This window comes from Anomalospiza imberbis, chromosome 1 (assembly GCF_031753505.1).
Source record: "Anomalospiza imberbis isolate Cuckoo-Finch-1a 21T00152 chromosome 1, ASM3175350v1, whole genome shotgun sequence".
Lineage (NCBI taxonomy): Eukaryota > Metazoa > Chordata > Aves > Passeriformes > Viduidae > Anomalospiza > Anomalospiza imberbis.
Genome location: NC_089681.1, coordinates 84,934,217 through 84,952,219, shown reverse-complemented (window position 1 = coordinate 84,952,219; position 18,003 = coordinate 84,934,217). Strand labels below are relative to the sequence as shown.

The following is an 18,003-nucleotide window of genomic DNA, read 5'->3' as shown; positions in this document are numbered from 1 at the left end:
CCTCTCAGACTCAGCATCCTCACTGGGCAGCAGAAAGAAAAAAAGCTGGGACAAGTCTGCAGTGGGTTATTTGTTGAAGTATACATGGTATGACTAATGCTCCTTACCTTTCCTCAGCTACTTGGGTGTGTGTTGAGCAAACATCCTGGCAAGCTGCATGTGTCAGCCAGACCCTACTGGTCCAGAACAAAACTAGCTGGAATTTCACCCTTCAGTTCAGATGCACCAGGTCCTGGGGCTCTAGTAGTGTAAAATATAGAGCTCATTGGATGAACAAAGAGGCCTACCACTCTCCTTTTCTCCCTTTCTCCCTTTTTCTCTCTCTTTGCTTTTTTCTATTTTTTTATTATTATTTATTTCAGGAGTCCAGAGACACCTTAATTTCAAGCTGCATAAATTCAAGTAAAAAAACTCCATTATGATAGAAATGTTTGGTATTTCCAGGGTAGTGGCTAACAGCTCAAGACATCATTGTTAGCATGCTGGAAAGTGGGTTTTGACCTTTATGAGGTAAGATATAAATCAGTGGTTATGCCTGAAGAGACACAGTCTGCCAGACTGACCACATTGCAGAGCTGTATTTGCACAAACTGGCTTGGCTTCTAGATAATTACAAACTATTTAACTGTAGCAGCGCAAGCCTCTTATCTCTCAAATCTTCAAATGTTTATAGAAAACACAACCAAACTGTTAAATATTGTGTTACGATTTTTTCCCCAACTTCTTTTTCTCTCTTTTGTTCTTAAGATAATTATTTTGTTTAATAAAAATTTTCTTGAGGAAAATCAACATGCTCTTTCCACAATTGGAACTAATTAATGCTCTTATTTCCCTCTTCAGCTTTATGTGTGCTGCCATACTTGGTTTGTATGTAGACAAGAGAGAATATGCTCTTCTCCTTGACATTTTGGAAAGGATTTATCAGGAGAATAATGAGCTGAGCTTTGAGCCACAGGTGCAGGTGTCCACTGTGGATGGGCAGTGGGAGAGCATCAATAGCTATGGGAAGGGAAGGGAAGGGAAGGGAAGGGAAGGGAAGGGAAGGGAAGGGAAGGGAAGGGAAGGGAAGGGAAGGGAAGGGAAGGGAAGGGAAGGGAAGGGAAGGGAAGGGAAGGGAAGGGAAGGGAAGGGAAGGGAAGGGAGTTGGAAGTGACCTACAATGGCCAGTCTACCTGCAATCAGGTCTTGCAGTGTGCAAGCAGCAGTGAGTGCCAGACAACACACAAATAGACGGGTATATATATGTCAACATCATGTGGCTACACAAGCTGATTTAATTGAGACTTTGCCCCTTCTCAGCTTCTCCATGAGTAACATCCAGTTTGGGCCTGCGTTGAAAGATAGAAGAGGCTAAAGTCCTTTTGTTGTACTTTGAACCTAGCAGCCCACGTCTGATGCCAGCATGGACTCAGGGATAAAACCATTTGAATGCTAGGTGAGTCTGAGTTTGCATATACAATATAGGAGCAAGCAGGGAAGGAAGAACTCCACATCAAGAATTCTTCTTAACCAGGTGTAGAGGGGAGAAAAAAATCAAAGGCAAATATCTGATGTGCAAATAAGGTTCTTGATTAAAGGTTCCATTTTTATTAGATATTCCAGTTAGGTCCTGCAAGATTGGAAAACTTGGTGATTCATACATTTTAGAAAACAAGTCTTTGAGTTCCCATCCTTATGTTTGTTAGGTTACTTTCTGTAGCATATACATGCACTTGCACAGTTAAGCTGCAAGCAAGGTGTAATTTATCTGTCTGAGGACTGCACTCTGAGTCACTGAGTTCCCTCAGGGTATCCTGGTTCCTCTCCTTCAATAATCCTTAAGGAATGTCCTAGGTGCTATTTGGTTTTTGCTTTCCCTTTAGAAACTGAGTTATACAGTGAAAGCGACAGTAGGTATCTACATGTAGCTAATTGTGACTCCCATTATACGTGAAAATGCACCCATCTTGCTCCTGAAATAAGTATTACTATTTCAGCCAGAGTATTTCTGTTAAGAATCTGTCAGCAGCCTTAGAGGAGGATGCAGAAAATATATACATATATTTGCACTAAGTGGTTTTTCAGCATCAGATGTTCCGCTACCATGTTATGACCAAGGGAATGTAAAATGAATGTTGTTACAGACTTTGGTCTTTTGAAGCAGAAATCCAGCTCAAAGCCTGCTTAATTTAATTTAATTTAATTTAATTGTTCATTTAATTTAATTTATTTAATTCTAGTATTTGAAGTCTGTTTAAAATAAAAAAGCCCCTGTACTGATTTAATTCCTACTTGATTTCACTGCAGTCCATTGAGGCATTCAAACAAGCTGTGTCTAGAAATTATGTACACTGTAGAACTTGTCTTGTGTAAGCACTTGTTAGTGTTTTGCATTGTTTTAATGTATACACACAAACAAAAATCCCTACATTTAAACACCATGGAGAATGCGAAATTAGGCACTTGAAAGTCAGAAATTACTAAAATAGCTTGTGTAAGTCTAATTTGGCTTCTCTGTGTGTTCACATAATGTTTGTGTGTTATACACACATTTATATAAAGTGTATAATACCTGTGTATATACAGTGAGAAAAGCCTTTAATTACGTGACTACTTTTTTGTCCACAGAGTGTTTCTTTATTGAGTGAACAGGATAGACCTGCTTTTCATGTGGGTCACCTTTCTGGGAAGGCAGCTGTTCCTGGTACAGCACTGCCTTGTTAATTGTAGAGGCAGGTGAATCACAAGTGAGGTGGGAGACTGGATGAAGAGTCACTGCTTCTCCAGAAAATTTAATTCATCACTTAGAAAGTCAACTGGCTGGCTGCTGACAGGTACAGAGGTATCTGAGAGAGCTCCTGAACTCCCCTCAAGGAAAATTATCTGGACAAGGTTATGCAATCCAGGTTGCTGTTCTGAGTGAACCTCACTGATCTACATGACTGTAAGGCAGGGGATCCATGTAGGGACTGCCCTGAAGGCAGGTTGGAAAGGGAACCAATTTCTAGATAGGAAATGGTCAAAGCAGCTGATGGAGGTAAATTCTTCTGGTGGCACCAGTAAGAACATCTTGGTCCAAGTTGTGAATCTTTATCTTGCTGTAGAGTCATTAAGAGTCCACACCAGTACCATTGTCTTCATTAGACAAATTCACAAACTTATTTTAAAAAAAGGTAGTAGAATAAAGTTTACTTTCCTTAAATCCAGGTTAACTGACTCTAATTATCTTACCTAGTTTTAATTCTTTATTAATCCAGTGCTGTATCAGCTGCTCCATCACTTTGCCCAGGAGTGATCTCAGGCTTCTCTCTCTTCCTCAAAGCACTGTATGACACTATTCCAGTTGCATTTGTCTAATTTTGCAAGTGCATGCCTTGAGACTCTGGAATTTGACTTGCAAAAACACTGCACAATCACAGTTGCCAACAGCATCTGGGCTTCAAAAATGCAAAATGCTGCACCATGCTCTAGAATGTTAAACTGCTACGAGCTGCAAGTACCCAAAACATCAAGGATTTCACCTTAACCTATCTGCCTCTGAGATTACCAATATCAAAAGAAGGTAATAAACTTTCCCCTTACAGAGACATGAAAATAAATGCATCAGTATTTGAGAAGCACTTGGATACTTCAAAGGGGAGAAATACAAGAAGTCCCATGAGGGCATTAATCATTAGTTTTTGAAAGCAGGGTGGAAGATAGTACATTAAATAAGTCATGGGTCTCCATACCAAACAAGGAGAAAACAAAGTATTGAAATGCTTCTCATTCAGATACAGATTCTTAAAGGTATTTTAAGTGCTGAGAATCAAGCTTCTTAGGTGACCATCTATTGTTTTTTCATTTACTTTCAACTGAAGAAAACAGGAGATCTGCAAGAAAAATAGTCAGCAATTATGTAATTATAGGTTGTAGCATAATGCACTATTCATTAAAGTTTGCATCAGAAAGTATGTGCACCAGATCTAGGGCGCAAACTGACATTGCCCAAGCAATCTTAGTTACAGCATTTACCAATGTCACATTGCTTGACTTTGCAACACATATGATTTTTCCCAATAATTTGTGTACAAATAATTTTCTCTGGTTTTAGGATAATACACAAAGTCATCCACACTCTTCAGTCACATCTGTAGGAGACAGGGGATGGGAACCCTTCTCCTGCTTCATCCTTCCCCATATGGTGTACATACCTCTGCCAGCAGAGTAAATGACACAAATAATTGGTTGTCATCTTTTTTGAGTCAGCATCAGGAGGGACAGAGCATTTTGCCAGTGAGTTTCACCAATGTTTGCTGACATCAGAACAACAGTGGAAGTCAGGTGTTGTTGGTTCAGTCAGGATCATAAGAGAGCACACTAAAATAAGCACAGGCTTTTCTAGCTGTTCCTCAGGTGGCTTAGCCTCTTTTACCACTTTCAACTCATTCTTCTTTCTTTTGGTTTATCTTACATCACTTCCAGCTTTGACAGTACTCACCTGATCCTCCTGAGCTGAAAAATCCCTTATAGCATTTTGATAGAGCACTGCACATCCAAATCCAACCCCATAGCCAATTCTGCTTCAAGAGGAGGGGAGACTAGAGACCTTCTGATCCTTTTCAAATTGAGTTTTCATATCATCCTATGAAGACACCATGCTTTTCTCCAGTATTTAAGTAGTCTTCATTCCAATAGGTAAGTTTATTAATCAAACTTTGTACCAAATAGCTTTGGTTTATTACACTGTGACAATTCCACCTCTACAGTACAAGATTCCTTTAGACAAAAAAGGCAATGAAGCATGCATCCCATAAAACAATAAAATATAGCTATGGTTGTTGCTATGGAATGAAGTTGCTGCAAATTCCACATAAACCAAGAGTTTATACCAGGAGTTCTTCAAAGTACTGTGGCTGGCCTTCCAACAATGTAAAAATGTTAACACCGAGGCTAAGGGAGCTTGATTTTTTTTTTCCTTTCTTTGTGTAAACATGATAATATTTCTCTGTGTCCTGCTTTGAAACCCTCTTGAGCTGCAGTGGGTGCCAATAGACAGGATGTTTGTTCTGCAACAGGAGGCTTGTTCTGCAACAGGGCAATCAAACTGCTCCTGTCAGAGTAGGTCATAGTCACCTTCTCTGTTCCTCCAATGCAAACTGTTGATGACCCAGATCATAAGGATGCACAAATTTTCTAATATAACTCAATGAAGGTGGATAAAATAAATAAAAATAGATTGATTTGTTTTATTCTTGAATACAACTTATCTTTTAAACTGTATCTTTTTGTATTTCTGTGGAGGATTACCCCAATCCTGGTTCTTCTCTTTCAGGTCAAAAAGGCATTGCTGGAGAAACATTGCTTGATCACAAAATGTAGCTCCTCATGAAGACTTGCTCAGGAGAGAGAGTCTTGATGCTTAACTTCAGCATTTGTTGCTGTGTAGGATCTACCACCCATCTGGAATATTCCTTTAAAACTACTTTCATTTCCTCATTTAAACCAAAAACAGTTTTCACAGGAATATGTAAAGACATTTCTTTTCTTGAAAGATTTTTCCCTATAATGTTTCACTTCAGTAGAACTTACTTCATCACAAATTTATTTCTTAGCTCCTAGAAATGTGTTTTCTTTCCTCTTTTGTCTGCAACCTTCTTCTACTTAGAAACAGTCTCTTGAGGATCACTGTTTCAAGGGCAGAACTCCTATTATGCAAAATATGTAACCCTCAGGAAAATGCTACCTTTGAAATTTTTCTGTTCCAAACAAAAACTCAGGATGCAGAAGCAGCCCAGAAAAGGTATTTGGGATAAAAATCAGTTTGAGTAAGGGTTGTAACCTCTCATTACAGGCTTTTCATTGTACTGTATGACTTTATTCTCTTTCTACAAATCTACTACACCTACTTGCTTCACTAAGGACTCTTCCTTCCCATTTCTCCCCAGTTTTCAATTCTTTGCTTTCTTCAGTCAAATTTCTCTATCCTCAGAACTTCAACTTGAGACCTCCATTCCTAAAGTTCTCTTCCCCTCAACATTTCAACCTGCCAGACCCAAGCCATGATGAGGCTTTTTCCCCTTAGTGGGAAAAGAGAGTGAGTGGTAGCTGGGAGTTTCTAAAAGACCTGTCACAAATGATCATGTTTCAGAAGAGATTTAGGTATGTTAGGAGGCAGGCAATTGGGCTAATCATGAGCTCACAAAAAGCAAGCACAGAGAAAGCAGATCTTTCCATGGGATGAGTGCAGAAATGCTGCTTGGCAAGAATGGGTAAGGACAAACACAAAAAATAAAGCCAATACAAGAAATAAAACTTAACTAGCAAGAGCATCCCAAGTAATGAGAAATCATTGAATAAGTACATCAGTGGTAAGAGGAAGTCAAAATCAAGTGGATTACACACTAGAGAGAAAAAGCTATTGACTGTTGCCAGAGAGGGATCAGGCCTCAGGCCTTCTTTGCACCAGTCTTGGCTAAAAGAGGTCAGTTTTGATCAGGTGACTGATGTGATACACATTAATGACAAAGGAATAAGGCTTCAGCCCAGGCAGGGGCAGAACCAGTTACAAGAGTACTTAGGTAACATTGAGATGTTCAAAGCAACAGTCTGGCTGCACTTTATGCCAGGGTAGTGAAGGAAGTGGCTCAAACAGAATTGGAAACATTAGTGTTTATCTTTGAGAATCCAGGGAAGATGGGCAAGAAATTAACAAACTGATGCCTGTCCTTAAAAGTGGCATTTGAAAATAAATAAATAAGCCAGACTTTTGTCCCAGAAATCTAGTACAAATAGACACACAATTTGTAGACAGGTAGAAGGAAACGATAGGGTAAGCAACTATTAATATGAACTTGTCAGCTAGAAACTGGGACAATCTGGGTAAATTTTCCTGGGCAATGAAGAACAGACTGTGTTATGGAAGAGGAGAGAGTGGACTCCACTCATCTGTGCCTTAGTTAGGCTCTATGCATGTGCTTACAAGGAAGGGAGTTCAGTTTATTTGAAAAATTTGGGCAGGGGGTACAGAAGTTTGGAAACAGTTGTCAGCGTTTTACAAGCAAGAGGGTGGATTATAAATGCAGTTCCAAAGGGGGTGTTTCGTTACCAGCCTTCTGAGCTGGCATTAACTGGTGAGCAACTGTAAACACATTGGAGGATGAAATAAGAATTCAAAATAATCCTAAGTTGCTTGGAAAGCAAAGACCATGGCTGAAAAGCAACGAAAGGAATTGTTTTTGCAGGCAGGGTTACCCCCTGCAAACACAGAGGCTGGGGCACTGCTCAGCACTGGCTGCAGACACCAGCTGAGGAGTGACCAGAGAGCTGCGGGCAGTCAGTGGCCAGAGAGACTGCAGCAGAATCAGACAAATTGCAGATGGTCCTCTTAAAGAAAACATTGCACGGGGATGTGATAGCAGCCATCAGATGTAAAAGGACACTGCAACACAGAAAGAGGAGACTTCCCTTGTCAGGGACAACCACACTCACAATTCAGCAAGGAATATTCAGAGAGGAGGATAAAGTTTCACCTGGAGAGGGTGTATGGCCTCTGAAGTACTGAGTGTTCCTCAGAGCAGAATCCAGGGAAGCCCCACAAAAGGCACACAGAGACACACCGAAGCGGTGTAGACGTGAAACCTTTCTGGTGTCCTCTGTAAGACAAAGAGCTAAAGAGAGGAAGATCTAAGGCGTTAATGGTGTACCATAATTTGCTAGCAGAGACCAGATCAAGTACATGAAATTCCATCAACAACTAGCTCTTCCATTTATATTTGGCAATGACACCCATCCTCTTCTAATGCACACAAGCATTTTCTGCTCACTAACTGTTTTCACGTGTACAAGCGTATATTGATCTGTTTTCTCTCCTTCCCTTCTTACAAAGGAAAAAATAACTGCACAGTACAGTAATGCACGGGCTGTGCTCTACGATGAAAATAGAGGCACTTACACGCTGAAGTAAATTTAGCTTAACATAAAAATAACCTTCACAAATTTGAAATGCCTGTTTTACAATTAACGTCAGGTGCTAACAGGATATAATTTTCTTCAAAGTGTGTACTAATGTGACAGGCTGACTGAAGCGATGCAGGCACGTCTCCTCGCCGCCCTCTGGGTCTCAGAAATGCCTTCTTCACCTTTCAGTTCTTCCCTCTGAGTCTCGTCCTTTCTTCAGCAACACAGGGTGCTCCTGCGGCTCGGCGATGCGGTGCGCTCCCGCCCAGCCCGCTGCAGCCGCGCTGCGATATTAAAGGCACATAAACCGTGTAAATAATTGATACGGAGCTAGCGCGCTGCGGAGCCGGAGCGCCTCCTCCTCTTCCCCAGCCCTCGCCCTGCTCGCCCCACGGCCCTACCTGCCCCGGCCCGCCGGAGCTCGGCGCGGCCGCGGGGCGGCGCGGAGCCCCCGCGAAGCCGCCCCGCGCCCTCCCCTCCCCGCCCCGCGGCGCCGTCCCGCCCCCGGCGGCGGCGGGCCCCTGGCGGGGGGCCGGGCCGGGCCGGCGGCGCGGCGGGAGCAGGTGCGGCCGCCCGGCACCGCGGGGGCGGAGCGGGGGGCGGTGGCGCCGGCGCCGGGCCGGCAGGTGGGGGCTGCCGGGAGGCGGAGGGCGAGGAGCCGGGTGGGTTTGTCCGCCCGTCTCTGGAGGTGCGGCCGGCGGCACGGCGTGGCGAGCGGGCTGCCGCGGGAGGCGCACGGTGGTGGCGGCGGCGGTGGTGGTGGTGACCGCGTCCGCAGCCCGGGCCGCGGAGGGGCCGGCGGGGCCCCTTGCTGCAGAACCAGATGTGCGGGACGCGGGGCTGCGAAGGGTCGGCGGGGAGGTGCTGGGGGCTGCCGCCGCCGCTGCTGCCGCGGCCGGGGGGGAGCCCTTAGCTGTGCGGGAAGCGGGGAAGCCGTGTCGGGAGCTGTTATTTTCTTCTCCTCCTTCCTTTGCCTTCCCTCTTCTCCCTCCTCCCCCTCCTCACCAAAACCGGGAGAGGAGGCGTGTTCGGTGCCTTGCTGCACCGGTTTTGCTTGGTTTGTTGTTGCAGGGTTTGGTTCTCAGGGTGGCTGGTTTTTTTTGTTTTTTCTCTTTTCTCTTCCAACCTCCCCGCCTTCTCCCTTCCTCTCCTTTGGCCCATCGCATGCTCGGATCCGGCTGGATCCTTCCTTTGCTTTTCGCCGGTGCCTCTCGGAAGGGGGAAGGGAGAGCGGGGATGAGTGCAGCTTGACGCACAGGCGAGGAGCGGGAGGGCACCGCCGGCAGCTGCAGCGGTTCGTGGCCGCAAGCTGCGGGTGAGAAACGGAGAGAGCGAGGGGCTCCCTCGGTGCCTCCCCCTTTCTTCGCCCCTGTCTTTCCTCCCTCTCTCCCTCCCCCATCCGTCTCCTGCCGGGTCCGGCTGGGAGCGTGTGTGCAATATCCTACGTTGCAAGGTGTGTGTGGTGTGTGTGCGCGGAGCAGAGGAAGGGAAGGACTCGCGAGGGAGCCGGGGCTGCCCCGGCCCCCCCTATGTGAGCCTCCCCGTGCGGCTGGATGGCGATAGACCGACGCCGTGAGGCGGGCGGCGGGGGCCGGCCGCTGCCCGAGGAGAACGGCTCGGTGCCGGGGGCCGTGGGGGGGGTCGCCGCCGCCCCCCCGGGGCCTCCCCCTGCCAACGCCGCCGGGGCCGAGATCCAGGCGCTGCCGGTGCCGCCGCCCGCCGCCGCCTGCAGCCCGCTGCTCCTCGACTACGACGGCTCGGTGCTACCCTTCCTTGGGGGGCTGGGCGGCCGGTACCAGCGGACCCTGGTGCTGCTCACCTGGGTCCCGGCGCTCGTCATCGGCTTCAGCAAGTTCTCGGACTCCTTCCTCCTGGACCAGCCCGACTTCTGGTGCCGGGAGGCGGACGGGCTGGGCAACTGGAGCGGGACCCTGGCGCCGATCCACGCCAACCACAGCGGCAACGGGAGCATCTTCCCCCCGCCCGGGCTGCCCACCCCCGCGGGTGGCAACGCCAGCGAGTGCGGCTGCCGCGAGTGGCACTACCGCATCAGAGCCGGCCTCGTCCAAAACGTCGTGAGCAAGGTGAGAAAGGCGACTTCCCTCGGCCCCCCTCCCTGTCCAGTCCAGCCCTCAAAGATCCTCTCGACACTCGCTCTTTCCGAGGCAAGGGGAGCAGCTGGACACGACACGGATCTGTCCTTGCGTGCTGCAGCTGGGTCAGTCGAGTCCCCGTGGGTTAACCTTCCACCCGGAGAAAATCAATCCCACATCTGCGCAGCCCTTTCCCTCCCGGGGTGTCGCATTAGGTGTCCAGCCTGTGGATTTGTACCCGCACACTGGTTGCAGCACTAAGCTGCAAAGTTATGTCCTGAAACGGGATCCTGTGTGTCTCTTTGAGTTGCTGGTGCTGTCCTGCTGTCTCTGGGTGTCTGTGGGAAAGATGCTGTAGGCATGTACCCCAGCTGATAAGGGGGAAGGGTTGCGGAGAGGGCTCCGGCTGATCTTTGTGCAAGTACACTAAAGCAGCCCTACACATCAAAAAACAGGCTGATTTTTGGGGAAGCTGAAAAAATGGTGACTGTTGTGAGTAAAATAAGCCAAAAGTTCTCCCGAATTCTTTTGGTTTTGTACTTATTCTCTTGAAAACTGTCTTGGCAGAGCAATTAAAGAAATGTCTCACACAAGTTGTTTTACTCCAGAAGCAGAAAGTGCATGCTGCTGTGTTTTGTGTTTCCCCATGTAATGACTAATGAGGAAAATTTCTAGTGAAGAGACTGTGTCACTTTCTGCTCTTGCTTCGTATTTGCTGAATAGTGCATATCAAAAAATCACCTTCCCTTTTCACCAGAAAGCTTTTGCTTGTTTATAATATTGACCCTGCAAAAGCCCCGCTGGCTGCAGATGGGCCTTATTGATATTAACAGGCAGCTGGAGCTCCTGAAAATGTAAAATGAAACGGTTACACCAGGGAAGTAGTTCCCTTAATCTCAAGACCCCCTCCTAAGATCAGCAAAAATTACTTCCTGCCTGGGAGCAGTGTTTTGGCTTAACTGCGTTTATCTATTTGGGATAAAGAAACTAGGCAACAATCAGATGAGCAACATAATTGTGCTTTGGTCAGCTAGCACACACTTATATTGAATCATTGAAAATCACTTCGGTTTCTCTTTGTGTCCCTTGTAAGTGTGTGCAACAGGGAAAAAGCAAATCCCTCAATACCTTGAACCTAGAAAGGATTAAAAAGGAAGGTAGCCCAGCTACATTCCTTTCATGAGAGAAGCATAGGCACATGTTGGGTCTGATTGGTTTGTGACACAGAAATGTATAAGAAAATTAGACATTTAATAAGGTCAGATTTTCTTCTGTTTATATACAGAGACTGAGCAATTCATATGTTTGGGGGTTTAACACTGAAGTTTTAGCATGAAAAAATTATCTTGAAATATTTTTTTTAGTCTAAACTTTAAAAAAAAAAAATTTGAAATGTTTGAATCTTTTGAAGGTCATCATCAAGTTGGCCACAAAAGGTCAAGGGAGAGTTAGTTTGCTATCTTGCATGCTTCTTTAGAGATAATAAAAAAAGTGTTCCTTGGAAGAACTTGCTGTAAAGGGCAGATCAATTTTAAGGGATAAACAAACATCTGTGGCCCCTGCTGTCTTGTTTTCTATTAGAAAGAATAATAATCATCTTTTGAGACTATGGGTTTTTCCAGTGTGAAGTTTTTATTTTTATTGTATGCTCACTTCCAAAAACCTGGCAGCTTTTTTGCTTTGATTTGTAATCCCATGTAATTATAATTAGATTGTTTTCTTGGGGTCAGGATTCCTCCTTAGTTTGTGCTTTTTGTTTTGGGGGTTTTCTGGGTGGGGGGTGCTCTCTGTTTTTATTCTAATGAAGAAAGAGAGGAAAAACCCAGACAGAACATCATCATAGCTTGATTTGGACTTAATTTCTTATCAATCCCCAGGAGCTCTGATACTGTGGGAGCAATTCTTGTAACTGCTGACTCCTCTTACATGCATCTCACTGCCCTTTGTGAGAAAGAGCTGCTCTGTATGAATTCAAGAGACTGGATGTTCAGATCACCCTTAACTCTCCTCAAAAATACATTTATTTCTGTAATGTATTATGCAATGTTCTCATCTTTCTAAATTGAGTTTTATTAAATCTTAGTCTAATATATGCTCATCAGTGTAGTAGCCAGGGGTTATATTGAAATATCGTAAAGAGAGCCAAAAGTATATTAATAAAAAATGTACTTTTGTTTGGCAAGTAAATCCTCTTGTACTTACCTTCAGTGGTCTGAGCTAACAGTTGCTGGATGCTCTGTCATTGCTTTGTATTCAGAAACAATGAAACAATTCTGGTTATTTAGCACAAAGTATATTTGAGGTGCGTACATATGAGACATCACTGTTCCCCCCATTCCTCAGGGGTAGGATAGCTGTCCCTAAACTATGTCAAGTTCCACTGTCTCCACAGCCTCTCTTCTAATGGTACACCCTTCATCAGATGTTGTATCCCTGTCCAGGCTTTCTCAGCTGTCCCTTCCTTGGTGCCTATTTTCCCCCAGCCTATGTCATGCTTGGGATTGATGGAGTGGAGGTCTTGCTATTTCCAGCCCTGCTCAGTGCCTTGTTTAGCCCCGCTTCTCTGAGTGCTTGCTGGAGCCAGCAGTGGCCCTGCACCTTTCTTGAAGACTGGCATTGCTGTCTCTGACGCTGTCATTATCCTGACCTGCTTGACTGAGTCACTGGGAATGGTGCTTTTTATAGTGCTGCCAGTCATTAGAACTGGAAATGGTAATAAAGGACATAGTGCTTATTATTTAACACTGCTGAAATACATGTAGCGAAGAGGTCAGATGCATAATTTAACCACAGGGATTCCAGTGGCCATGTTAAATCACCCTTCTGAGCTAATGTCCTGACTTGGCGCATAAATCTTGGTCCTTAGCTTGGACTGTACATAAATATCTTCCCGTAGCACAATTCACTTGCAAGGCTTTTTCACTGCTAAATGATTCTTTGAAGATTTTCATCTGTTCTTTATCGCAACACTAACATCACCATACTCTTATAAACAGCGTGCATGTGTATTTCTTGAGAGGTACATCCTAAACCAGCCCTTAGGCAAAAGACTAGAAAAAAGTCTTTTTAATTGTTCATGTATCATCTCACCTGTGTCCAAAGGAAGGATGCTGAGAAACACTGTTTTTATTTTTTTTTTTCTGTGGGGAAGCCTGAGATCTCCTTTTAACTCTTTGCAAAGTGGTGCTTCAGGTAAATGATTAGCATTAACACAATGAGCAACATTGTGACAACTAAATATTTGTAGCCATGAAGCTTAGTGGGAAGCTAAGAGTGTGTACTCAGCAGGGACTTTTCTCACTCTCTCACTAACTTCTTTAGTGCCTGCATCTTCTGACCATCTGCAAAGCCAGCTGTTATAGTGGGAAAACATTTTCATGGAAGCTCTTAGTTACAGGATTGATGGTTGTTGGTTTTTTCGCTCTGTTACTAGGATGACCCATCCTCTGTGTTTGATTGCATTAAGTGGTGGGGTTGTTTGCTGTTCTGCATGCTGATTTGTATAATGGAGACCAAGAGCTGGTGATGGGCAAGGACTGGACTTGATTAAATTGCAGACATTGATGGCACAACATCCCTCTGTGTGCACTTGCAATGTTCCAGATCATTCCACCTCTTGGGGTTGGCGTAAGATGGAAGTGGTTAGTTGAAGGCTGCATTTTAATCACTTGGAGTAATTATGTAATAATATTTCATGTTTAGTCACAAGGGAATTCCTGTTGTGACTGCTTTTATGCTCCAGATGCCTTGTTTTCCTGCAATGCTGTTTGCTTGGCTCTCAACTTCCCACTTGATTTGGGTTGAGTCATCTTCTTTCCAAAGTGATATGGCAATCGTTTTACCTATTTGCCACTGGTTCAAACATTTTCATGCCAATTTGGCTGAGTCTCTAGCAAATTGTCCCTGCCAAAAAAGTGGAGCTGAAGTCAGAAGAGCCAAATGGTCCAGGGGCAAAGATGTCTGAATTTGGATTGGCTTGGTCTATGACTGGTGCTCTTTGCTCCTGCAAGGGGAGATGTCTATGCTCAACTGATCTTCCTTCTCCTTGCTTTTATTGCAGTTCTGGCACTTTTCTGGGCACACCTTCATCTGATTCAGCTTATTAGCCTGGTAGAAAACTTCCTCTTAAAACAAATTTTTTCTTCTTTTCCTGGGTGTTCTACTGGATTAATTGAAGATAAATTGTTCTCTGTAGTAACACGTGCTTTAGTCTGTGGTGTTGCCTTGTGGGATTATTGCTGGTATCTGTAAGTAGCCAGAAATGATAAAACAAACAAATTTCTTTGTGATAATAGTGATGATGAATTTGGCATGGTTTGCAGAATAATATTTCTTGGGGTAGAGGATAGGTGTACATTTTAAATGGACTTTCAGAATATAGTTATTAATTACTTTGAAGGGATCCCTCTGACAAGGTCCTTCCCAAAATAAGAACTATGCCACCCTTATCTCTTCCCATTTGTCCCTGTAATCTCATTTGTTTCTGCATATTCTCCAGTTGGCTGGTCTCTGCAAAGAGACTTTAGAAATGCTGATGCTTCTTTTTTTTCCCTGCAACGGACAGGATTTGTCAGTGTTAGTTCCTGGCTGACTGGCTTCTACCTAGTCCCAAATCAATGAAAACCTTGAGTTATTGTACCCACTGCAGTAGTTGGGTCAAAGGGGCAATATTGAAGCTACTACTTCACTTTGTTTCCGCTGAACAGATTGAAAGGGGTGTAGGGACCTTAGTGCAAGGCCTAACTTGCAGAGGGCAGAAAGTCTGTTCTAAATTTCTTTCAACCAAAGCTTTGGAATGACTTTCATCTTCTAATGGGTACTGAAGGGCTCAACAAGTCCCTGTGGTCAGAGGTATCCAGAGACACTGCCAGACCAGAGCAAACATCTACAACTATTTTATTTCATGGCTTCCTCAGCTATGCGAGAGATCCCAAACTATTTTTTTTCCTTCTTACCTCTCCAAGTTAGCTGATAAAGAGTCAGTGTTTACTGCTCTGAGCCTTCACAGACTTAAGAAAAATCTTTCTGATAAAAAGGAGGCAAAGGGGAGCTGTTGGCTTGTCCTGCTGCAGCTGCCCTGATGCCTGCTTGCACACACTGAGTGTGGTGATGGAGCCTCCTGATTATCAGGGCGCAAGTGAGCAACACCCTGAAAAAACAGGGTGAGTTTCTGGCTGAGGGGCATCAAGGAAGGGGATGGCTCTTTTGGAAACAGCACCTGCAACTTCCCATGTGAAGAACTCTGTCTGCAAACAGTAAATAATCTGATGTTTGAAATAACCATGTGTGATATCACAAGTCTTCTTGGTGAGCCTAGATTCTTAGTGAGCATAGATACTGGTTTTACTGTTTTGGGGGTGTTATGTACTGGCCAAAGCCTTTTAAAGTAGCTGGTCTAGAAAGCAGAGACTGGATTAAGACTGCTACTGACATCACAACTCGGGTAGTTTTGAGTTTTTGTCTGGCATAGATTATTTTTCATTACAGGAAATGTACATGCAGTTCATGTTTATTATCACCCTTAAGATAAAGCATCTCAGTTACAGGTATCTGATTTCAACTTACCGTAAATAGTTTGTAGCATTGCTAGAACTAACAATGATCCTTCAGGAAGGTAATTTTGTATTGAAATTTCTTTAAGACATTCTCAGCTTTCCAAATGCGCCTTTCATATCGGTCATTTTTGTATATATGTCAAAAAACTGCCTTTTTTTTTTTTAACCTCCTGGATAGACGTGATGTTTTAAATGCTTGGGGTTCTGTTTGTTTTTGTTTCCACTCCTTAATACATCCTGTATCTTTGTCACGTAATTTAAATATACCGACCCTGCCCATGTTGTGACAGAAATTGCTGGCTGTGGTGAATGTTTACCAGCTGTGCAGGCAGTCTAACACCAAATTTCTGAAGTGTACTAACAGTTTTACCTCTTCTTACCCTGGCTACAATACTGCAGTTAGAAAAGGTGACCTCGTGTTTTTTTAAAGCATTTGTCAAAGAAAGGACTTGGCACTCAGGAAAGCATATAATTTGGAGCCAGTTGTGATGGTAATGTTGAGATAAGGCTTACAGGACAGCCAAACTTCAGGGGTTCATTTCTTAATGAAACAACATCTGGAATAGCACAAGATTTATGAACTTCAAGACTTTGGGCATACTAATGGTGAAAAGTCTTAAATCTTAACAAATCAGTTCTTGAGAGCTGCTAGATTTAGAAAATGCTGAAAGAGATACAGTGCTTTTTTTGATACCTTTTTGTGTATCTTTTTTTCTGTCAGGCTATTTGTTCCTGCCTACCTGTCATCCCTGCTCAGGATAGCTACTCTCACTCCATCCCTTTCATATTCCTTCCTCTTCCCACTCTTCTTCAGTGCAGCCAGGCTGGCGCTGGCTTACCCACAAGTAACTGTGGAATTAATTAGGCTGAGATCTTGCTACAGAACAAAGGACTGGTGTTTGCTGCAGACAATGTGTAGAAGATCAGAGTAGCCTTTGTAGCTGCAGCTTTGCAGCAGTGCTGAGTGTTCAGTTCTTGCACCAAATTTCCATCAAAACAGCTTTTCTCAGATTTTGGTCACCTCTACTCAAATGTGTACTTAGCTCTTGTAATGTAATTTATTTTTATATTTTTTACCAGCTGACTTTTGACAGCATATGACTTTGTGTGTGTGCTGAATTCCCTTTTAAAGTCAAAGAGGAAGGAAGAAACCTGAAGGAGGGAGAAAGGAGTTTCAACACCCTTTCAATCCATGTCATCTGAGGTGTGTTGCAGAGGTTTCCAGGCAAGCCCCATTTCAGTGTCTGATAACTGCTCAGCACTCCTGGAGTTGCTCTGGTCCACACCCAGTGTTGGTGCTGGGAAGCCTGCCCCCACACTAGCCTGTAAAAACTGGCAGGCAGCAGGGCTTAATGCGTGTGTTAAGTTGTTCCTGCTGATCCATGTCGTGTCATACCTGCTGGGAACACGCAATAGTTTTGTAGCTATTCCCACAAAGAAAGATCAGTGCTGTGCTCGGTGTGATTGGCATGCTTGGGGTGGAACCTCCTGCCTGTCCTGTGAGCTGATGAGGAGAGGCTAAATGTGCTCTGGGCATGATGGACTGGGTAGAAAATTTCAGTGGGTAGTACAAGGCTTTGTTAGCATTTTTATTTGTTCTTATAATCTGGGAGAGCCCCAGTTGCCAGTTGTTAACACTGAAAAACAAGGACAAAAGATTTGGTGAGTGGTTGTATCTTGATCTTCATTCTGGGATGCCTATCTGGATTCCCCAGGAGCAAAGCTGTGAGGATCAGGAATGCTGCTTGTGAGATGCAGGAAAGCGGTGTGTTCCCCTTCTCCAGCAGCAAGTGATTTATAGTTACCCTTGTGCATTATTTTAAGAGCAGGGTGGTCTGGTTCCCTAAAAAAGGTTCTTTACCTCCAGACAGTGGTGGAGGAATTCATTTTGGCCCAAGTGCTGTCTCCCTGCTACTCTGCAGCACTCTGGAGTTGCCTGCTTTCCTCCTGGCCTTCAGGCCAAAGTCCATGATCATGCAGACAGTGTTGCAATGTCCACCCTACAAATATTATTAAGGATAGGGACTGTAAATTAAACTGTAAGACCTTTTCCCTGCTGTGTCTTCCATGGCTATGTAAAATGTTGTCTGCTTGAACAATACAAGCTTGACAGGCCAGTTTCACCTTCTGATTCGTAAAACAAGTGGAATATTTTTCTCCCTTCTTCCCTACCCTTAATATTTATTTAGGTCTGAATTAATACCAGAGCCCCCAGGGTTTTTTTTTTTTCTCCCTCCTTTTCTTCTTGCCTGAGTTGCAACAGCCATAGTTTGCAAATGATGAGAGGGCAAGGTCATGACAGCAATAATTGCATGTCAGAGTTAAGGTGTCTGATCTTTTTATCTAAGGAGGCAAGTATGTCTCATGAGAAATGACTTTGTCCTCTTGTCTACCACTTCACCTTTTCCCATTGCAGAGTTTTATGCCATGTTTGAATT

General features: G+C 44.3%; 1 protein-coding gene across 3 annotated transcripts in view; it reads left to right on the top strand.

Annotated features, from left to right (window-relative positions):
• Window positions 1-8,563: 8,563 nt before the first annotated feature.
• The window catches only part of SLC22A23 (solute carrier family 22 member 23), a 109,530-nt gene continuing 100,090 nt past the window's right edge, over window positions 8,564-18,003 (top strand). Inside the window, exon 1 of one of the 3 annotated variants that reach the window (XM_068198575.1) lies at window positions 8,564-10,001. In XM_068198575.1, the coding sequence (XP_068054676.1) occupies window positions 9,471-10,001 (531 nt within the window). In that variant the 5' untranslated portion in view covers window positions 8,564-9,470. The remainder of the gene's footprint in view (window positions 10,002-18,003) is intronic. The other 2 variants (XM_068198572.1, XM_068198574.1) reach the window with 2 other exon arrangements.